Genomic DNA, 24,576 nt, shown 5'->3' with positions numbered 1-24,576 from the left:
ATGGTGATCATGTGATGTTGTGCCTAACAGCCATATGGGATTCACTAAAAATGGCAATTGGTATTACCACTGTAAATCATCATAATCATGTGGCCATGTGCTTTATGACCACATAGCGATGGAATTTCCAACCCCAAGTACTGTTATTAACTAAGGGCCACTTGCAATAGAAGCTAAAAAAAAATCAGCAACACTTAAATGCATTTACCTGTGGAAAGCTGAGTTGGGTATGGATTCATTTCTTTGTCAATCATCTTCTGGTACAAAGCTCTCAGACTGAATGGCTCAACAGTAAATGGCAGTGTCCCCGTCAACATTGCATACATATTTACACCACTGCAAAATAAGAGTGGTGGGCGGAAAAAGGGGGTAAGCAAAAAGTTCTACTGGAAATGAAACAAAAGATGCAAAAATATTAAGTTTAGTGGTAAGCAACTCTTAACTAATGGAACATAATAAAACATGTTAGGACATTCTTGGTGTATTTAATCCACAACAAACTCTCCTGCCTCCTAAGATCCTATTAATTGAAAATCAATGCCTGACCCTGAAAACATACAGATGTAAAGTAGATGTTCTGTCCCCGATTTATGATCTCTTCAAAAATGAATTATGACTTTCACCTGGATTGAAAAAAAATATGAATCTGCTAGGTGGCTACAGTGCATTCAGAAAGTATTCAGACCTCCTTCACTTTTGTCAATTTTGTTGTGCTATAGCCTGATCCTATAGTTGTTGAAATTCATTTTTCTCTCTCATTAATTTCATTACAGTGTAGCCCATCTCCATAATGACAAAATGAAAACATTTTGAAAACAATGGGGTGTGTATGCAGAAACTTTGAAATTAGGTTGCAAGTAGCTCTGGGAGGTCTGTTGTACTTTTGAATGCTCATTAAACAACTGGTTGTTAAGCAAGGACCACCTGTGTTTGCGATGGAAGATTTTATATCCATAAGAGTAAATTACTTTTTTCTAATTTTCTTTAACAAATACTTTTTGTGCTTTTATAAAGGGTCCTTGAATATAGAGCTCTGGCTTTTTGATCAATTATATATTAGGTACTACAGATACATTAGGTAAATTTATATATGGGTAGAGAACTTTAATATTAGTGGAAGAGGGGAAATAGCAAGGCCCATAAGGGACAAGAATGCAATACCATACCAGGCATATGTCTAGGGGCCAAGATTCTTTTGTATTCTTTATTTTTGTTTTGGATTTGGAAGGAAGCTTTCTTCTTTGTTTTAAAATTATATTAGGGCTATTTCAGGGATTAGCCTACAGCATGTATTTGTTTTCCATATCAAAATGGTGGGAAACAGTGCTATCTCTTGGCAACTGTGCTGGAGGTCAAGGGCTACAGCAAGGGGACAGAGGAGTCCCTTGGAGCTTCAATTTATTCAATTGTGACTTAAGAGATGGAGTGCAGTAGCCTATGTTCAGATGACAGAACAAAACACCAAAATTATGTCAATGCTAGCGAATGAAATTAGTTATTCATCTTCAAAGTGGAATATTGTGTTAAAATGTTCCATTTTCAATAGAACTTTTTTTTATTTTTGCTAGTGTAAACAAGATGTGCAGAGAGAATATGCTGCTTTTAAACTATATTAACTCACATGGACCAAACATCTATTTTGGGACCATATTTCTTCCTTGCAAGAAGCTCTGGTGCTGCATAAGCAGGACTGCCGCATTGGGTGCTAAATGGATCAGTGTAGCCCAGGATACTTGCACAATTGCTCAAGCCAAAGTCTGTTAGGAAAAAACAAAGAATAGATATTTAAACCCTGCATTAGAAAGACTGTAGTCTCTAAATAGTTATCATTTATTACCTTCATATGATTTTCTTTTTCTTTTTATAAATCTTGTTTTAGCTAAAGCAGAAACTTCCCTCAATTGTATAATGGATCACAATCACCATCATTCCTAGCTAGCCTGGCTTTTGTAGTCCATCATATCTATACAGCACCTGGTTGGGTGTAGAGGTAGGTTACAGAGTTGTATTCTGAATGCTTTTCTTAAATTATCCAAAAAATGGAAATAATGTTCCAAAAGAGTAAACATAATATCCTGGGATATAATTCTGGTTTTCTTGCCTCTATGAAACACCCTATTCCGTGTATACCTTATAGTTCCCTAAGGGCATTTTATTTTAATATCAGCAAGGTTTTTTACATACTGATCTACCTTGGAAAATGACAAAGAGTTAAATATACCACTGGGTATGAATAGCTTAAGATTCTTAAATGGAACCTGATAGGAATTGTGTCCATATGCAGACAAAACACTCAGCTGCAAGATATAACAAACACAACAGGGCTAAATATAAAAAAGGCACATTTAATCACAAGCAAGCAGCACTAATAGAACCGTAGATAGGCAGTGCTTTTCTTCTATTTTGAATTGTGATTTACTTAAATATACTCAACTAACCTACACCTTTCCATTAAAAGGTATTATTGCCAAATACCAATATTAATATTTCCTTTGAAAATAACTCTCATCCTCATTTTAAGATTGGTCCTTTGTTAACAAAAGGTACTAATAGACTTTACTCTTGGATACATAACAATCGGCTGCATTTGAGGCTGTCAGAATTGTATAAAAGCAAGGAAATTTCTATGGTACGTTCTTATGTTCTATGGCATGCTGGCTAGGGATTTGAAGTCCACATCTGAAAGTTGCCAAGGCTGAGAAACACTGTTCTACAACATCTGCTTACACAGTCTACAGTAAGGAAATATTTAGGCAACTAAAGCAAATGCAAAATATTTATATTCTATTTTTGTTTTATACTGTATATATTGTTTGGCAGTGACTGCATTCAGAAGCCAGCTTTATATGTTCTGGAGTAACCAAATAGCCCATTATAAAAACAAAAGCTACCAGATGTTAATACAATTTTAAAATACTTCTGTCGTCACGTAGGCTTTAAACTAAGTTGTTGACCGGCTGATGGTGATATGTATTTTTCAATACACTGGTGAATGCTATTTCTTACATACAAATGTTATATAGGTCTTTCCCAAATTGGTGCCTTTTCTCAAAGCTATTTTGCCAAGCTGTCACCTCATTAGTGCCCTTAAGCCGTGTGAGACAAAGCTCTGTTTCACAGATTTTCTGGCCCACTTAAGAGGTAGTAATGCCTGTTTTTAACTCACTTTATTCATTCACTGTTGCAACAAAATGAGTTGACTCGGCAGAATTAAATCCCTAAGCAGATGCTTTTATAAGGGAGATATTTTCCTTTTAATGCCCTCAACTAACATTAATGGGAGTTTTACACAGATAGTAATAAAAGATGACTCATTTATGATTTCTGTAGAATGTGTATGATCAATGCAAACACTGCATTTTTAGAGACAGAGGTACAATGAAGAAACCTTTGAGTTTTCTCAAGGTACTTGTTATTTTAATTTTGCAGACAAATGTATTGATTGAACACTAAAGTTTGCTTCACACTATGTGAACAAAGATCCCATTTGATTGCAACATCAAAAAGATCTTAAACTTTAAGTCACTTAAAATAGGAAACCAAATGTCAAAGGAAGATGTTTATTCTACTTCTCCAAATATTCAGCATGCTTTAGACAAAAGGCTTCACAAAATATATATTTTAAAATTTATTGTATTTTCTGAGTGTTTGTAAGGAAACACCTGAATTACATACATAATCCAATAGTAAAAGTTCAATATTTTAAATGTTAATTTATGACAAAAATACTGATTAGTGACTGAAGACTACAATTACTACAAGACTTTCATACCAATAAGCTTGATATTGTTGTCTTCATCTAGCAAAAGATTTTCTATCTTCAGATCTCTGCAATATACAAAAATATTAAATAAAATTTCAAACAACTGAGCTTTCAATATTTTCAAATTTAAGTATAATCTTTATTGTCATTGTACTTAAATACAATGAAATTGAAATTTCATTAACAATTGTGATTATCTTTTTGTACAAATTGGTATAATTCTTGTTTTTTATATAAATATGAAATAAAATACATTTGTTTATATTTTCATAAAAATGAATACATAGATCTGTTATTTTGAAGTTGATGCAGGCATTATGCTAATGCTATAAAATCAAATTAAGTATAAGTTTGTTAAAAAAGAATGCAGTAAATGTAATAATTCCTGTAAAAATTTATAAAACAAGCTAGTTCAGCTTTAACATACATCTCAAAAATATCAATTGTGAATCAAATATCCTGTTATTCTATTAAGAGTGATCAATGTGAGATCCATGGTTCCATGCAATTCCGCAATCATTTTTTATATATCTTCTAAGACTCCTCAGCTCCAGCCCCATGTTAGAGGCATATTCCATTCATTTGCATTGCTACTTCTTCAATGTTTTCTCCACCAAAATGCTAGAAAATATGGCCAATACTTTACTTAAATACATGAACTGCCATAATGTAAATGAAAAAGTATGAATAAAAAGGTTCAGAAGAAAAGCTAATTTTTGATTTTTTTAAAAAGTCAGTTTTCAAGACTTCTGACAATGAATCCAGTTCTAGCAGCTGTATTGCTCTAAAATAAAATGAGAAGTGTGATACTTCGATAAGAAATGCATATCATGAAACAAATCTAAGATGCTTCAAACACCTATACTAAAAGCTGCCATCTTAACTGGTTTTATTACTGTTTAACTGTTTCTAGGGACTTTATGTTTAGAACATGGTCTATGTATTCAATATGCTTCATTACAAATTTTACATTTAACACAACTGTCATTGGATGGGATAATTACTTGGATTAGAATAAACAGGAAATGAAAATGTCCTTTTTCTTAGAACAAAATACCAGATAGCTTTTAGGTAAACTGAAAAATGCCTTTTGAAGCTGTTTGAATAGAGAGAAAAGGACCAGTGCCAGCAGGATTTTTTTTCCCTCCTAAGACAAATAGCAAATACCAAGGAGCAATTATCTCAGGATGGCAAAGTAGGAAAGAGATCATTCTCCTTGTTTGTCATAACGAAATAAAATAAAGGAAGTGCCTCTTAGTCTAAATATATTCCTAATATAATAATATGTTTTAATAACTACCTTTCAATAGTTAAAAGTACTTTATTACAGTAAAGTACTTAGCAGAGTCAACTGGATGGAACAATTCCAGTAACTCAAGAGTTCCCAATAAAAATTTACAACAAATCATGACACATATTTATTACTGAAAATGATAGAGCCAAGGAAATGCTACTGAAGGAAAATCTTATTAAATACACACTAGGAACCACATGCTGCAAGCCATATTAATAGCAACTATTGTCTTTAATCACAATGGAAACAGTGCAATATCACACCCAGAATATATACACCAAAGCATTAATTAGATTTATATATCTAATATCATGTATACCTCAAGAAATAAGTTGAGCTGCATAACATGATAGTACGGTAAAACCTGAATGAAAAAAACTAATCAGGTATAAGACAAATATACTGGAAAGATTGTTGGGGAACCTTTTAACATTCTTGGTATAAAATCAAAGATAGTAGGATAATCTTTCTAATAAAAATTATTTCAGAAAAGATGAAAATAATGTATGAAAGATTCACATTACAACCTAAATGCATCAGGCTCATTGCAGCAGTTACTACTGATTATGTGCAATTATAAAAACATGGTTTATAATCCACTGTTTTTGCAGGCTACTAAATGTCTTTCTATACTGTAGACATCTCTATAAATATAAAGAGAGTATCTTATCAACTGAGGTATCTGATAGAGAATCTACAAAGTAGAAGTTAAGCTAGTGGTAGTGGATCTGAGTACTTGAGAGACCGCCTCCTGCCGATTACCTCCCTTCGACCGATTAGATCGCACAGATTAGGCCTCCTCCGAGTTCCATCCGCCAGTCAGTGCCGACTGGCGACTACGCAGAGGAGAGCCTTCTCAGTAGCAGCTCCGACCCTTTGGAACGACCTCCCCGTGGAGATTCGCACCCTCACCACCGTCCAGACCTTCCGCACAGCCCTTAGGATCTGGCTATCCCGTCAGGCCTGGGGATAAGGTTCTGATTCGCCCCACCCGAATGTTGAATGAAAGTTGCGTTTTATTGTTTTATTTTTATTTATGCACTGTCTTATGTTTTTTGTGTTGCACCCCCCCTTCCCATGTATTGTAAGCCGCCCTGAATCCCCTCAGGGAAAAGGGCGGCCTATAAATCATAAATAAAATCCTAAAAAATCCTAAAGCTGCTAGTCTAAAAGTGATCTGATTATGTGTGATCTAACTAATATCAGATTTTAGCACCCACATCAATACGTTTTCTCATTATCTTTCCATAAGCTGGTGCTCCAGGCCTTCCAATGATACTTACTCATCACCACATTAACTGAATCCCTCCATCTTGCTATTGGTTGTCTTCTTCTTTACCTTTCTTCCACTTTTCCTAGCATTAGAGCCTTCTTCCGGAGAGCTAGGTCTTATTATATAATATGTCAAGTATGAAAATTTCACCCAGATCATTTGAGCCGCCAGTGAGAACTATGGGTTGATTTGTTTGATGATCCATTTGTGCATTTCTTGGATATCCACAGTATTCTCAAGAAACTTCAACATCATAGTTCAAAAGCACCAATACTCTATTTATCCCACATCTTCAAAGTCACATGGAGACAATTATATGTCCAGCGATCCTCATATTCTAAACACACAGCATAACCTGATTGATACAATCAGTGGTGGTTTTTTTTTACAATCAATGAAGCACATACTTTTTTTTGGCATTCTTTGGCTTTCCCAATTATTCAGCATACATCAGAAGTAGCTCATGTTTCTTGCCTTTTATAAAGCCATCTTGAACATTGGTTTCTCCATTTCTAGGTAGGAAATCATCTGTATTGGATGACTCTAAGCACTATTTCACTTGTATGTGGAATTAAAAGATGTATGATAGCAAGTTCTTTCTTTAGTCTCTTTGGTTAGACATTAAAAACAATCAACTATTTTGATAAATGTATCATGCTCATCTTTGGGCTGTTCCTCTATGTACATTTAAGTAGTCTTCAGTTACTGACTGCAAGTGGGACTGGCAGCTCCATCACAAAGCAATGAAGTTGAAAAATGAAATGTCATGTAACTGTGCTGACTTATAGTACATGTCAGTTTTGATTGTGGTTGTCAAGTGAATCACCTGCAGTTGTTAAGTGTGATGTCACATGACCACAACCTGTGACCTCTTGCCAGCTTTCTCATTGACTTTGCTTGTCAGAAGTCAGCTGTGAAGGTCAGAAATGATGACCATGGGATACTGTGATAATTGTAAATGTGCTATTGTAATGTCAAACGGTTGCTGAACAAATGGTCAGTAAATTAGGACATACTTGCAATGTTACTGCCAGAGATCATTTCATGAACAGTACTAAATTTTGTCTCCCATATCCAACTCAGGCCTTTACAAGCAAAAGACTGTTCTCTATTATATATTGCCTTATTTCTCAAAATCTTTTAGTTATCTGAATAATTAAGTTTGAGAAGATAATATGCACACAGATCCTTAATTGAAGAAACAGTAGAAAACAGATACACAGGAAGCAGTCTTTGTTATTGAAACATTATTAAATTCCTTTCATTGATGTTTTGACAGTAATTACACTGAGTATCTGTAGTTTTAAAAATTCTTTAAAAGTTGGTGAGAATTTCCTGTAAGATGCTAAAGCAAAACTTCAGGTTTGTTATCTTTGACATCCTTACTTTCTTTAGAAATTGAAAATATTTATCCTGGTATTTACAATACAAAAGTTTGCTGAAATGCCTTCTGAAAAGAGATTTCAAGATTGTTTTCTTCTACCAGAGAAAAAGAAAATATAGTCTCTCAAACTTGAATGTGCACTTTTTGTTAGTATTCAATCACATTCCAAGGCATACTTTATAGGTAGAGTCTCTGTCATAAAGGTATGCACAACATACATTCAGCAGAGATTCTCATAATCTGCCTGAGTGTTTCATGAAATATTTCATGAAGTCAAGGTCTAAATGCTTCCCAATACATACAAATTGATAACATTTTCAATGAAATCTTGAAAGTTAGGTTTCAAAACATCCCTATGACACCAAGTTGCTTCAGCAAATTGGGGTTAAATTATATACTGTTCCATTTGTGTGCTTAATCTAACCCCTGCTGATTCAAGCAAACATCTTGTGACCCTAAAGTGTGATTGAAGCTCCCATCATCAGTCACTATTTATCTTGCTTACCTATGACAATACCAGATTGAAATTAAGACTACAACAACACCTGAGTAACCATGTCCTTCCCTACTATAGTGCTTAGAAAAAAAACATCACCTCAAAACCCACCCGACACATCATCTCTGCTGGAATTCTAAGTCTCCATCATTCCACAGAAAGGGTAATTCATATTAGTCTGCTTTGCATTCAACACTAAATTAGAATTTAATGTTACATGCTATCTAACAGAAACATGGTCAATATACTATATCATAAACAATTTTCATTATTGCTTACTATGTTGAATAATTCACCTCACTGCACCATAGCTCTGAAATATTCATCCTTACCCTTCTACTTCCAGAACTGGACTGAGGTGAAGTTGGCTATTAGGCAGAGACAACCTTCCACTAGTACTTTGCAGGTTGAGATTTCATTTTAGAGACATTGGTAAAAATGGGATCTTTTTTCTACTCATAGACGCAAAATAGTGGGAAAGAACCAACCTAGAACTAAGGCGAAATTTCCTGACAGAACAATTAGTGGAATGACTTGCCTCCAAAGGTTGTAGTTGCTCGAACACTGGAGGTTTTTAAGAAGAGATTGGACAACCATTTGTCTGAAATGTTATAGGATTTCCTGTTTGAGAAGGGGTTGGAGTAGAAGATCTCCAAGGTCCCTTCCAACTGTGTTATTTTGTTAAGAGAAAGAAAAAAAATGAAAACTGCAAATCTTACTGGAATTATTTTTCTCATTTCTAGAATTACGTCTTCTAAAAGCAAACAAACCCTCAAGACATACCAGATTAGGTAAACCAGATTAAAAGGAACAAGAATAAAAGTCTCTGTGACAAAAGAAAAAAAAAGTTCGATTTATACAATATTGTATTTCTCGTTATAAATTCTTATCTCATTGAGTTTTACCATAGTCACCAGTAATAAGTTAAAAAAACAGCTATGCTGAGTTGGAATTCTGAGAGTTGCAATCCTGATGCATATGAAGGACATCAGTGGAAGTCTAATAACTAGAGAGAAAAATATTTTTACCATGGAAATGGATGATAATAGGAAAATATGAAGCAGGAAATGTTCAACTTACCTGTGAACAACCCCTGCCCGATGTAGATGCTCAACTGCTAATATAAGCTGCCTGATGTATTTGCGCGCTTCATGTTCTTCCAACCTTTTTTTCTCATAGATTTTGTGCATTAAGTTGCCTCCTGGGCATAGTTCCATGACAAGGTAGTAACTATTTTCAGTTTCCAAGATATCCAGCAGTTGAGCAATGTTAGGATGACGAATCATTTGCTGGATCTGGCCTTCCCGTCTCAGATTCTTGGTCACATAGGTGTCCTTTTTTGCTCTTTTTTTATCAATAACTTTCACTGCCACCTAGTAAGAAACAAAAAATTGATATTTTAAATTATGGCATTTTCTTAATTCACAATAGAAAAATACATTTGAAAATGTAATATTTAAATTTATTTTTAAATTCTAGTATTCATCCCATCCTCACGTAAAAGTAAACCTCTGACAAAAGTACATGTTTCTGAATGAGTCATTTTGTGTATTTCTAAACAAAATCTCCATTTTCTTTTTTCTTCTTCTTGGAAAGTATCCATAGAGTTGTATCCAAATATTACATGAGGGACTTTGTTTATACAAACTTATAGTAATAATTGGTTTAGTCAAAAACAAATCTGTTTATGGAAAATATGTTTGCATATGTACAAATGTATACCATAAATGGCCATAATTTATGTAGAAGTTAGAAATGATATTACTAGATAAATATGTCTGGAAATCAGCTAATAATTTATATTATAATAAATGATAATTCAAACAGGCAAGTACCTGCCACATAACATTCCATACTTAATAGGTGTAGATAAGGCAAAAAAATGGACAGTGGATGTTGCGCTCCCCAGAGACAGAAGAGAAGAGAAAGAACAGTAGAATATAAGAAATTAATGAGTTGCAAATAGAAATAGAAAGACTAACTCAAAAATATTGCTTGGATCTGTATATACTGCTTATTTTACCAATACGTTACAACATCCTACTGTAGGCTCCTGGAAAGAATTTGATGCATACAAAGGTCAACAGCTAAAGGCGGCTGTGACTTCACAATGTTGTCAACAGATAACAGCAATCGGCATTGAGAAAGTCATCACCAGCAGCTTTACTTGGAACAGTGATATCTTTAACTCCATCAAACAACATCTGCCTATCTTAGGTCGCGGGGAAGGATTCAACAGGGATAAAAATTCCAAATCCAGTCCAAACATAGTTTTGAATGTGCAACCAATCGTTACAATTACAATTTTTCCAGAATTATAATATATAGAGAAACTGTTTGGTGTAATGGTTAAGGCATCACTGAGGCTAAAAACTGGGAGACCGTGAATTCTAGTCCCACCTTAAGCACAAAGCCAGCTGGGTGGCCCTGGGCTAGTCACTTTCTCTCAAATCAAGAAAGGAGGCAATAGCAAATCACTTCTGAAAAGCCTTGCCAAGAAAGCTGCAGGGAGTAATCAAAGCAGTCTCCAGGAGTTGATATGATTGAATGAAGCATATGAAAATATGTATATTATTATATGTATGTTTACCATAGGCAAGCTACTCTTTGGACAATGGCACTATCTGAAGCCTCTTCAAAGCTCATATCATCTTATTGCAGAGCTGAAATAAACTAATATAGCATTGCTAAGACCTCTATCATTATAGCCATCTTGAATAAGCATGGAACAATTGACATACCAGATTATTCAGCATAAGGGCACTCCTAGCTGCAGCCATCACTTAAGTATCCAGGTTCGAAGTAGAATAGGAAGCACTCCAAACCTTCTTGGAATAAGCTAACTCTCTTAGAACTGTTTGAGGTAGGGAAGTGATAAAGCGACAGGATAGGAGATAGAATTTAATTTATCTTTAACTTCAATAGCAATAATCTTATTTACATAAATGTAACCTGGCATGAGGCCCATTACTATCTTTGTATAAATTGCTTCTACCAGTGACTAGCATTCTGATTACTTCCTTTCTAAGAAAGAACTTGCCAAAATAATGAAAGTAATAAAATTAATCTACATCAGAAAGTAATTGTTGTAAACTACTTCTGGGGTAAAATATGAGTTACTAATGCCAGTGCAGTTTGACCTCATCTTCCAAATGGTGTCCTAAGGGTTTGAAATGAATGATAAATTTCTGCAGATCAAATGTGAAAAGTTATGCCTGGATTAGATTGGGGGTGGGGGGGAGAGGAAGGAACATTACTGAGAGAGAGGCAACAAGCTGATCTTCTGCCAAGACGTAAAGAACAGAGCAATACTGCAACTAGCTTCACTTTTAATGAAAAGATCAAAGTAATGCTCTGTGCGGGAGAAGGCAGTTGTAAAAATTTGATAATAAAAATAAATTTGTTAAACATAGTAGCTGTTTAGCAATTTAATTGTGCAATATGCTAGTACATTACTGTAATATTGATTCCACAAGCTAATTTTTATGATTTTACAAACATTTTGGAAGAAAATCAGAATTTATATGCATGTATTTAAACAGAAGATGGATTTAGGTAACTAATTATATTAAACCTCGAGATAGCTATTTAAGCATGCAGTAGCTCTGTTACAGAAAATAGTTTGAAGCTGTTCCACGTGGTTAATTATCATATAAATACATCCTGCCTTAACCAAGTAACTGGCCTTGCATATGCTTTTGAAGTTGAGCATCATTCATTTAACGAGATTATTCTTAAGGATTCATCTGCTGAAAGCAAATCGATTTATGCATACTGGGAAGCTGTTCCTTGTTGGCAAAAGGTGGAAGTAGAGTAGTAGGAAGAACCAGAAAGAATACATTGTCTTCCAGTCACAGGAAACACCACAGGAAGAAAAATAAATATTATTTTAAAAGATTTGTGAACCATTTCATCTCCAAATTTAATACTCTCTACTTTATTAAATGATTTGGATGCATTTTTTTAAAAAACTACCCTCTCTAACTTAATATCCTCCAGACCCAAAATTCTAAAAGCTACGGTCTCCTAAACAATTGGAGGTTGAGAGAGATGTTTTACAGATGGTGGGCAGATATATTCTCTTATAGCTGAATATCTATCAGATCATCTTATTTGCATTAAACAAAGTTGTCAAAAGTTTTAAAAATCATTTTAAGTGAAAGGTGGCCTTCGCAATATTTGCTAAGAAAAATGTTTAAATCACATTCAACAAATACTTTTAAACAAAAAATGGCATGTTGTGCACTGAAAATTGTAGTCTTGGAAAATTCTGGTTTTTGTTTCATTTTTCACAACAACTTCAGCTACATATTACAATTTCCATATGACATAGCCTATGTCCAGGTAATCAAGATCTCAAGTTATATGCTGTACATAGTTTATTTTTTTAAAAAGGGAAGGTCATCTTAGTTTGCTTATGAATATGGTAATAGAAATTGGTTATTGATTTTTGTCTACTGTTCTTTTACAGGATTATCTTACATTAAGGATCTATGTTTTTTTCAATACATCGCTTTCTCATCATTTTACTTTAACAGAGGACAATTCTTTGAACTAAAAAGGCTACAAAATAATATTAACTATCTCAGTTGTGATGATGTTTGTCCATCATGTTCGAAAAGGACCTTTATATCTAATAGGTTCTGGACTGTCCACAATGTGTTCGCAGGTGGCTGGTAAGACCTATACGGACAAGAAATGTTCTGCCACATGTCAGGCAGACATGTGGACACCATTGTTATAGCATTTGCAACTCTGGCATTGTGGAGTGCTTGCTTCTCCTGTGCTATGGTTGTTCTTCTGCTCTCAGATGTCTGGCAGCCTTGGTGGATCAGCGTGTGCCATGTTGATTGATCTTGTGCCAGGATTTCCCAGGAGGTGGTGTCAATACCCAGGAACTTGAAGGAGGCTTTCAACATGTCTTTGTATCGCTTCCATTGTCCCCCATGTGATTGCTTTCCTTGAGACAGCCCACCATAGAGGAGCTGTTTAGGGATGCGATGGTCTGGAATCCTTGCAACATGGCCTGCCCAGGGTGGCTGGGCTTTCATCAGCAGGGTGTGAACTGATGGCACACCTGCTCTGGAGAGGACTTCTGTGCCTGGCACCTTGTCCTGCCACTGGATCCTCAGAATTCTATGGAAGCAGGTCGTGTGGTTCAATTGCCTAGCGTGCCTCCTGTATACAATCCAAGTCTCACTGGCATACATCAGGGTAGTTAGCACTACTGCTAGATAGACTTTGAGGTTTGTAGCAAGGCTAATTCCATAGTGGTCCCACACATTGGTCAGTAGTCTGCCAAATGCAGAGCTTGCCTTGGCGATTCTAGAGTTGTCCTCAATGTCAATTGTCACTGCACGGGAGAGGATGCTGCCAAGGTATGTAAAGTGGTCCACTCGTTGCAGCTTTTATCCCTTCATTGTGATGGTGGATTCTTGGCTTTTGGAGCTGGCTGATGTCTTCTTTATGTTGATGCGGAGGCCGAAGTTGTCACATGCTGTTGTGAATTTGTCCACACTGGCTTGCATTTCCTGCTCTGAGCCAGCATTCAAGGCCCAGTTGTCAGCAAAAAGGAGGTCTCAGGAAAGTTTCCTTTATCTTTGTGACAACCCGGAGTCTTTGCAGGTTGAACAGTTTTCCATCAGTCCTGTATCGCAGGCTAACTCCCAAGGAACTGTTCTGGAAGGCGCCTGACAGCGTGGCTGAAAACATTAAGCTGAACAAGGTTGGTGCCAACATGTACTTGATGCCATTTGTAACAGGAAAGGCCTCTGAAGCTTCTCCATCATCCAGAACACGAGTTGTCATACCGTTGTGGAATTGATGTACCATCAGGATGAATCTATCAGGGCACCCAAACTTCGACATGATGCGCCACAGACCTTCACGACTGACAGTGCCTCAGTTGTAATGAAAGTCAAAGCAAATGTTTTTCAGTATGGTTAATTCAGAATGTAGGTATGTTTCTCCCTCTACAAGTTTTACAAATGGCGCTTCAATGGTTTTCTAGATGTCCAATTTACTATCTTTAATGGAGTACAACTTTCAAACATGCGGTTGTGCCTTAGTAATATATTTTGACCATAACTATTAACTGATATGTATAATAATTGTTCTTTCTCTGGTATCAAAAGATAGAAAATAAAGTACCACTTTTGTTAGAAAAAAGGAATGCACACAGCTAATTAATTTGCCTTACCATTTGTTATAAAGTTCAAGTAGGTAGGGGAAAGAAATCCTGAAGTGAAATAGCTTGTCTAATTTAGTACTTGTTCCTTATGCTGTCAGAACTGCCTTTTCCTTATATTCATTACGCCTAAAGTATTTTCAGTTCCATTAAAAAATTCAAGTCATGGTGTTTGCAAAATAACTTGTTGGTAGGAAACAAAACACTGGTTTCTATAATTACAGAGAAAAGGACTTTAAAAAGCAGGCACATGTTCACTGCAAATTACACTGACGTACAAATTATTGAAAGCAGATCATTTTACTTAAAAAAAATCTCTGTGTCTAAAAGTTATTTAAAACTTTTCCTGAAAAAGTCTTTATAACCTTGTTAAAATATATTTCATTCACAGGTATAAAAACAAGCACCCCTTTTTACAAATATTACAACATGTTATATCCCAGGACAAAGAGTTTGAAGCTGGAGAATTACAAAAAAACTAGCTTGCCATTGTCACAGCAGCAGTGAGTACAGTATTGCAGCCCTGAAATTCAAGCGTGGATAGTATTTATGGAGGAAATGTTTTAATGTCATTCTAAGTATGGAATAGCATGAAACATAAACAGAATCTGTGAAAAAAGCTAGTGAGTTTTGCAGAAACATTTTTTTCTGAAGAATAGTGTCCAAACATTTATTAATGCTGGGCTCCATACCTGTACATTTAAAAGCCCATAAGCCTCTTTAATCATTGGAATTATCATAAGTAATGCAATGAAAGGAAGATAACTATACTCCATAGGAAAAAGTAGATGGAGTGAACATGGTCCAGGCAGTAGTGAAATTAGATTTTTTTTACTACCAGTTCTGTGGGCATGGCTTGGTGGGTGTGGTAAGGAAAGGATATTGCAAAATCTCCATTCCCACCCCAATCTGGGGCCAGCCAAAGGTGGTATTTGCCAGTTTTCCAAACTATTCATAATTTTCGCTACTGGTTCTCCAGAACCTGTCAGAACTTGCTGAATTTTCCCCCGTGTCTGGGTCTGGAAGAATGTTATTGCTTTCCTACTTGTTGAAAGTAACTTTTAAAAAAAGCAACAAAAACTATTATTCATATCACTATCTGATTCATCCTTGGAGTGCTTGAACGCTGGCTAAATGGAGATTAGACAAGGCTACTGAACTATGACTGACAGAGCTAAATGGATATGCAGATAGTCCTTGAGTTATGACCAGTGACTGTTCAAAATTATGATGGTATTGAATGAATTGGAGTTAGTTCTCAGTGTTCCACCCATTCCAGCACTCCCATGGTTGTAGGGTCACAATCTGGACAATTGACAACTGGCTTTACTTATATATACATTTTATTTATTAAGTTTATATGCTTCCCATCTCCCCAATAAGGTGTCTTTGGGCTTTCCCTTATGACTGGCTGATGCGCCCCAAAATCATGTGATTACCACTTGCAATTTTCCCTACCAGTTTCCCCAGAAAGTCGATGGGGAATCTGGCAGGGGAAGTTGCAGGTTGCTGGAGTTAAGTCTTACCCACCTGCACACCCTCCCCAAGCCCCTCTGTGCTTGTGCCACATAGACCACTTTCACATCCCCATGTACACTCCCCAACCCTGGCTGTATCTCCCTCACACTGTTTACATCCTTGTGCCTCTTCCTAAGCTTTGCTGCACCCTTTCACACCTTCATGCACCCCAGTGGAGTGCTTTGCCAGCGAAAACGGGCTCCCAAACTCCTTTTTCTGTTGCAACAGTCTCCTGCAACCCTCTGCCAGCAAAAATGGAGCTTGGCAAGGTCACATCCTAAGTCCATTTCTGCTGGCAGAGCCACCGGTTCTTCGCTGTTTCCAGGACAGTTCTGCAGGGGAAGTTGCAGGTTGCTGGAGTTAAGTTAGCCCTGCGGGATGGCAGCCCTGCAGGATGTGGCCCCCGTGCCTGGAGTTTGACACCCCTGTGATAGCAAACCTTTTTGGCACTGAGTGGTGCACACTCATCTGGGATGCAACCTGGAAGATCAGCTGCCCAGGGTGCATGCACATGATGAAAAATGAACTTCTGGTTTCCGGTGTGCACATGCGGTGGCCAGCTAGATTTCTGGTTACTAGCATGCATGCGCATGCAACGATCAGCTGGCTGACATGCATGCCGGAAAATGGAAGATCAGCTCTTCCAGTTTCCAGCACTGCCGCATACACGAAGGGCAGCTGATCGTCATGCGCGCATGTATGCCAAAAACCCGGAAGAGGAATGGGTGATGCCATATATTCCAGTCGACATGGCTCTGCATGCCACTTTGGGCACATGTGCTATAGGTTCGCCATCACGGTCATAGAATGTTAAAATCTATTCTAAGCATATTAAGCGATTCTAAATTCCTCAATGTATCTTTTGTCCACATGAGCTATAAAAGGAAGATAAAAATGTTCTACTCCTCCCCTGACATAGTACAAACAGTAAATTTAATATAAATATTTTACAAGGATTATTAGCAATAGTTCATGATTGATTAGTAAATAAGTGAACCTGTTGGCTAGCATAACACAACTACCTTTCAAAGAACTTTTGCCATAAACAAAATTGTGTGCAAGTCATGCTATTAAATAGACATTTATATACAAAACGTGGCTAGATATATAACTGTTAAAATAAAACTGTTATAATAAAAACCACATACAAGAAACCAGATGTCATTTTTATGTAAGATCTCGCCTGGCATCTCTTTAACCTAACTTTGCAAGTTATTGCAAAGAATTATTGGCCCTCTATGGGGAGAAAAAGTCTACAAGAAAAAAAGAAAATATGGTGGAGCTCTGCACCAAAGTGCAATGCCTAAAACACTTCCAAAACTGTAAACTTAAATGTTGATTTTCTGCCAGGTGTTTATCAAGTCAACCTGACGCAGAACACAAGAAAAGATTAGAAAATAAATATGGATTTTGTAGAATTTAGTCAGTTTAAAGTAGCAATCAATGAGTCCCTTAGAAAAAATATCTGTCTTTTTCAAAATTTGCAATGTAGAAAGCCAGGAAGTGTGGTAGGAATAGAACAATTTAAAATATACTTGGTTCATACAGCTCTTCCAAGAAAACAGCTCTTCTAACAAAGATGGTACAGGACTTATCCGAAGTATTCAATCTCTTAAAATTCTTTGGTATGCATTTACTTCATGCTCTGCTAACAAAGCTTAATTCTTACTCTTTTTTGTACCTATAGGATTTGCTATTGAAATATTACATTTTTCAAAAATTTAACACAAAATTGTTTTAAAAAAATAAAACAAGTTATTTCACAGATATTCCACTCTTTCCCACCCCGCATTTGCTGAAAGGGTCTATCTTTTTCAAGTTTAACACTCAGATTTTCAGCTAGAGTAATAAAAATTAGCAGCTGATGAATAGACCTCTGTATATTTTGTTTTCCATTCAACATCAATGCGACAGAAACTACTAAACACAGTGTGAAAGGGCAGGCAGGGTAGAAAAATATTTATGCACTTATTCTTCGGAATTATACCTTCCTACGTACTCTGGTTACATGTAGAGTTAAGAAGCAGGGAATTGTTTTAAATTCACCAAAGTTTTATAAGAACTCTGCTTTTGACTATAGAACTGCTGGATAAGTTGAACCTAAAATTAAGAATGCTCTGCTTCAGTAGAAACCTCCTCCTTTAAAAAACAGGGAACAAGAGTGCTACTGTTTCAAATGCAGAATACTTGGGCATGCAGATGTTGCTCTTTAGGTCTTTACAGCAAAATCTGAAAATTAGGGGTGCATTATTTTTCTTACATCAAGTAGCTATAAGCTTTGGATTAATAAGTAACTTTTCATTTTAATGAAGTTAAAGGAAAGATAAAATACGTAGATTTCAAGTTAGACATTTGATTTTCAATTTAAGTGAAGAAAAGTAATATTTGAGCCCATCTGAATTACAGAATGGATTTCTGACTGAAAATTAAGCAGAGTCTGGAGCAAATGTTCCAACTTTTTTTTTAATGGTATGTAAAAGCTGCATTTTAAAGTACATGGCAAACACAATCACAGTAGCAGTATACAAAAACATGGGAGTGATAAGGAATGAAAGGTACAATATGATCTTTTACAGAATTACTCGTTCAAACTAGGGAATTTTTATTTAAGACTTAGACTTAGAATAACTTTATTGTCACTTTGAATCTACACTCATCGGCGTACATTAAAATGAAATTTCGTAGCATACAGCTCTCTGCATAAGTCAGCTGACTGCTAGATGCAGTTCAGCAGTTCAACTCTCACTGGCTCACGGTTAACTCAGGCTTCCATCCTTCCGAGATGGGTAAAATGAGGATCCAGATTGTTGGTGGCAATAAACTGGCTCTGTAAACCGCTTAGAGAGGGCTGTAAAAGCACTATGAAGTGATATATAAGTCTAAGTGCTATTGCTATAAGGAACAAAGCTGTTACAGAATCTGGTAATCCTGCTAGAATTACTTCGAAACTTCCTCTCAGAGGGGAGCAACAGAAACAGACCGTGAAGTGAGTATGTGGGGGTCTCTAACAATCCTTTGAGCTTTAAGCACATAGCACTTATAAGCAGTATCCTGAATGACAGGAAGCAAGCTTTATATAATTGTCTCTGCTCTCCTTATCACTCTATAAATGGACTTTCTCTCTGAGGCACTGCAGCCAGCAAATCAAAGAGTGATGCAGTTTGTTAAAACACTCTCAATCGTGCCTCTGTAAAAAGTGGCCAGGACACAAGGAGAAGCATGTTCTCCTTATCTGATGTAGGAAATGCAAGTGCTGGTTTGCATGCTTCACTAAGGATGACATGTGAAGAGACCAGTTCTGATTGTTAATTATCTGCACCCACAGATATCTAATACTGTTGACTACCTCTACAGTTGCCACCTTGATACTGAGTGGAGTATGACTATGCCGACTCTTTCTAAAATCTAAAAATCTGTATGATGACTGGAATAAATACCTTCAAAATAGTGTTTAAACAAAGTTGCCGTATTTTCGGTCAATAAGATGCATTCCCCTCCCTCCTCCAAAGTGGGTGAAAATGTCTGTGCATTTTATAGAGTGAATGTTGTTGAAGCCCTGCCCACCCTTCGGCCTCTGTCACCAAGCAATTTGCCTCCTTACAACAAACAGGAAACAGCCTGGTCAGCTTCAGCACAGACTGATTTAGCACGAGTAGCTGATTGCTGCTTGGACTGGCCTCCCAGAATACTGCCAATCAGCTGTTCCAGGCTGCAGGGATTGCTGCCGCCCATCGCTACTGTTGCCACCCATCACCACTGCTACCTATCACTGCCTCCGCATGCCCCATTTTCAGTCTCTCTGCGATCCGTTATGGCTCATTACAGGTGGTGGGGATCGCCACCACTGCTTATCACCGCCACATGCCTATCGCTGCTCAATGCATGGCGATCAGCGGCGGCAATCCCAGCTGCCTGGAATGGGCCAGGAATGCTAGCTAATGAAGAGATTATCAGTAATATGGTAATCTATTGCTGCTGTCCTATCCTTTCTTGTGAGGGTTGGGGGGGCAGAGAATGGTTGTATGCACAGCTCCATTCAGGTGGGCACACCCACTGCTCTCAAAAATGGAGCTCTACATGCAAGTGTGAGTGCACGCCCGCTGCTTGTGTAACTTGATCTGCATGCATGCCTGCTGCTCACACATATGGAGCTTTGCATGTGCACGTGCTCGTCCACCACTTATATAGCCCAGTTCAGAAAGAGGCATGGCCTGAGAGCAGGCCACAGCCCAGGGGTTGGGGACCACTGATCTATTGCAACTACTTTAATGTAGTTATATTGTCATAGAAACATACCACACATTAAGTAAAACATATTATAAATACTTCTGAAATGACAAATGTAGAAGAATGTAGTAGCAGATGTGATAAATATTATATTTTGGAAATCTTTTTACCATGGCAACTTCAACAAATAAGGAAAGTATGTTTATTTTCCTGCATATGTAATCTAATATTTTTTGCAATCCCTATGTAAATGTAAATAGTTGTTAATCCTATACTTAATCCTATTCTTGGAGCATCCATACAGTTTAGCTAAAATAATTTATAGGAATGAAATGTATGAAGTCCACTGGAACAGATACATAGGTGATAATTCTACATCTGCAAAGATCTGAAACTGTATTACTCTTTGTATGCCACATTTATAAATAACCAAAATATAAAGCAAGACATTGTTTGAAAAAATAAACTTAGTATGGTAGTATGCCATTTTTAAAACGTCTATGGAAGATGATCAGCCACTGAGAAACTCAAAAAGATGTAGTACTCAGCTGTTTTTAGAAAGCTATTTCTTCTTTCATTATGAATTTGTGGAAGATTAACAAGAATTTTACAGCTTTCAGCAGTACTTGCTCTTCCTATAAAAGCCTCCTCTGCATTTCCAAGATTCTAAAATACAGAGCATGGCAGCTGTTTGCATTTAAAAAATAATATAAAAAGACCTTTCCATAAAAAGATCCTTCTAATATTATTCTGTCTGTATAGCATAACCTGATTATCTTTAGCAGTTACAAAGTAGTGTACTTCAAAATCTGATTTCATACCAAAGAGCAAGTAATTGATTTTTAAAAAACATTAATGAAAGCATTAATGAAACGTATCTTTCAATAGTTGAAATCAAAGAATCCCAAGTGTGGGCTGAAATGTATACCATATTTTTCGGAGTATAAGGCTATAAGATGCACCTACCTTTTTGGGGGAGGAAGACAAGAAAAAAAAATCTGCCTCTGCCTCCCAGCAATTTGCCTCCTTGCACCAAACAGCAAACAGCCTGTTTCAGTTTCAATTTCAGCCCAGCCTGATTAGCACAAGAAACAAAAATCTGCCTCCGCCTCCCAGCAATTTGTCTCCTTGCAGCAAACAGCCAGTTTCAGTTTCAGCATAGCCTGATTAACACAAGCAGCTGATTGTCCGTTGGATTGGCCTCCTGAAGATCAGCTATTTCAGGCTGCAGGGATTGCCGTAGCCTTTTGCTGCCTTTGCGCGCCCCATTTTTGGCCTCCACATCCCGTTTTCAGCCTCTGCACGCCCCATTTTCTGCCTGCTTTGGACGGCAGGGATCAGAAAGGGCGGAAAATGGGGCATGCGGAGGCAGCAATAGGCAATCCCTGCAGCCTGAAACAGCTGATAGTCAGGAGACTGATCCAACCGACAATCAGCTGCTTGTGCTAATCAGGCTGTGATGAAGCTGAAACTGAAAGAAGCTGTTTGCTGTAAGGAGGCAAATTGCTGGGAGGCCGAGGCCAAAGGGTGGGGGCCAGTGGGTGGGCACGGCTACATTCAGAGTATAAGATGTACCCAAATTTTCAGCCTCTTTTAGGGGGGGGGAAAGTGTGTCTTATACTCCAAATAATACAGTAATTCTTTAATCTCAGGATCCAATCCTACAAATAGTAAGCAATTCTAGTCATTTTGTCATGTAACAATGGGATTTTTTAAATTGTCATTCAACTACTAGATTAGATGGTACACAAATTTGATAAGTTTAAAAAAAAGATCAAACTAACAGATGGGACTGCAGCCCTGCTTTTCTTTTCTTTTAAAAAAAAGTTTTTATTTTTTAAACAAATATAAACAAACATAAGACATATAAAAACATCTTCCATTCGGCCCGCTTTTCTTGATGCGCATTATATATGCAACTAATATAAAAAGGAGTAGGACTTTGATTATATATTCACAGTCACCATCTCAATTTTTTAAATACTCCTGGGGAGGATTTTTAAAAAATTAACACTACTTTAAAATAGCAATATCTGTTAAAGAAACTTTTCTCATTGGTCCATGGAAGCAATTATATATTTGACAAAATTAAAGAAATATGACATTCATTTTAGAAAAAACTAGTCATACAGTTGGAAAAAAAATTAGAAACTAGATGATTTTAGTTAATTTTTTTTCTTTATAATTGCAAAATTGAAATGCCATTAATCTTATTTGTTAAGAATGATTACTTCAAAGATAAATGAAGCATTTGGTATAATTTAGGGACACAAATTAAAAAGTGAACAGAATTTAGGAAAGTACAATCTGAATTTCACAGTCACATTTATGATTAGCCATTAATCCATATACAATCCAAAACAAAGATGCTGAACTCTCATTGAGAAATGCCATCCATTCTACTTTGGATTATCTAATAGTTTTGAAAAGCCCAATTGGATCTAATTTGACTTTTCTCAGATTAAAGAGGTTTATGGATTAACACCTATATTTAATTATTTTCAGCCCATGGAATAAAGGGGGGAAACTATAAAGTAATTGGATCCCATTTATCTGTCTTTCTGGCATCAGGATAACTCTCTAAAACATAACATAACTGGACTAAACTTTGTTGGAGAACTCACAAAAGAAAACGGGCTACATCCAGACAAAAGCTGTAAAGAAGGAAAAAAAATCCAGGAAAAAAAATTCCCCAATGAATCCCTATGAGAGAGGCAGTTTGGAATATTGCCAACTGTTCCATTCTGAGCCCCCCTTTCTCCTCCTCTCCAGTCGAGTATCTAGAGTAGGCCTATTGTAAGGGAGGGGGGGAAGAATTATAGAAACTATAAGGTTTATAAGAATTCTCCGGCTTGTTATTCTTTTCAATCCACTGTAACATTCGAAAAAAATTGTACAAAGGGGCTTTGGACTCAACAATCTGTCAGCAGGATATCTCTCTGAAAACAAGAGAACAGGACTAAATTTGGTCTAGGAGAAGATGGCAAAAGAAATATGAATTGACACCCATCAAGCTGGTAGCTATACAGAAAAAAATCCAGGAACAAAAAATTCCTCAGTGATTCCTTATAGGCGAGACAGGGGAACAGTAGCTATAGCACTGGCGACGATTCGATTCTAAGCCCTGCTCCATCTTGGCAAATGGACTTCCGTGAGAAATGCTTGCAACCTATTCTGACCTTCTCAAAGCACACAAACAGAAGGGCAATGTTGATGGGGAATGGAAGATTAGAATGATAAGAATGCAAGATGAGGAGAAAAGAAATACATGTTTATTGCATGTTATTTCAATGCACAAAAGAGCATATAAATTATTTGCACAGCAACTGCTGAACCTAGAATTGTGGGAAAAATTCAGAAGTCATTCTCTACATACTTTCCCCAATCTGTTAGTAGCCATATGATAATAATTCAAAGATTTGGTTCCATTCACTGTGTACTGGCAAAAACTAAAATGTCTTATCAGATGCATTAACAGAAAAAGATTCATGATACAGGGGTTGACTCGGGAAAAGTTTACAAACCTAGTCCTTAGTTAATCACCTCAAATATAATTAGGGCAACCACATTAGGGTTACAAAAATGCAACCGCTGAATCTATTTGCTGCTGTCCAGATTTTTACTGGCCAATTCTGATCACCCTAACATCATTTCTTTTGCCCCATTCCAAATGGGAACAGGCCCCTGAAAAATTCAGAAAAAAATGAAGAGTGGTGCTGAATTGGACAGCTTATCCTGGTCCCAATATATCCTGGTCCCAATACATGCTAAGTTTGGATGTTTGTATAAGTGAAGCATGATATAATTAGGATTACCAGATCAGGCTGCACAAATCTGAACCACCAGTGAGTGGCCTACTTTCCAAAAAGCTTTAAGAGAATATATATGAATATATATGAATATATGTTTTTGTTGTATTTGTGCTGGTAAATGAATAAAGGGAGACTAGTATAGATCTATTTCAAGCTATTTAGCTCTCATCAGCTAGCCATACCCTTACTGGGATTTGAACCTGGGCTGTATTACATACTAGGCAGACATCTTAGCCATTAGGCCACAGGCTAAGATGTCTGCCTAGTATGTAATATAGCCCAGGTTCAAGTCCCAGTAAGGGTATGGCTAGCTGATGAGAGCTAAATAGCTTGAAATAGATCTATACTAGTCTCCCTTTATTCATTTATCAGCACAAATACAACAAAAATGTAACAAAAAGGCAACAGTAAAAATATTGGGTTTCTGCCTGGATGGTCTCTTGTGACGAGCCAAAGGACAGAGAATGGAAGTAGTGATCTTCCTCCCATATTTGGGCATACCGGGGGTTGTGACTATATAGTCACAACCCCCGGTATGCCCAAATATGGGAGGAAGAGGACAGAGAATGGAAGTAGTGATCTTCCTCCCATATTTGGGCATACCGGGGGTTGTGACTATATA

General features: G+C 36.8%; 1 protein-coding gene across 2 annotated transcripts in view; it reads right to left on the bottom strand.

Moving 5' to 3' along the window:
• Window positions 1-24,576, bottom strand: part of HUNK (hormonally up-regulated Neu-associated kinase) — a 53,751-nt gene that overhangs the window by 24,118 nt on the left and 5,057 nt on the right. For both annotated transcript variants that reach the window (XM_087721593.1, XM_087721594.1), the window contains exons 2-5: window positions 9,291-9,583; window positions 3,773-3,828; window positions 1,622-1,757; window positions 209-336 (exon numbers count right to left, since the gene is read on the bottom strand). In XM_087721593.1, coding sequence (XP_087577719.1) covers window positions 209-336; window positions 1,622-1,757; window positions 3,773-3,828; window positions 9,291-9,583 — 613 coding nt within the window. The remainder of the gene's footprint in view (window positions 1-208; window positions 337-1,621; window positions 1,758-3,772; window positions 3,829-9,290; window positions 9,584-24,576) is intronic.

Source organism: Thamnophis sirtalis, unplaced genomic scaffold (genome assembly GCF_051295495.1).
Source record: "Thamnophis sirtalis isolate CommonGarterSnake01/CBP01778 unplaced genomic scaffold, rThaSir2_p1.2 scaffold_8, whole genome shotgun sequence".
In the NCBI taxonomy this organism is placed as follows: Eukaryota; Metazoa; Chordata; class Lepidosauria; order Squamata; family Natricidae; genus Thamnophis; species Thamnophis sirtalis.
The sequence above is the reverse complement of the archived record's forward strand: the minus strand, read 5'-3'. Positions and strand labels throughout refer to the sequence as shown.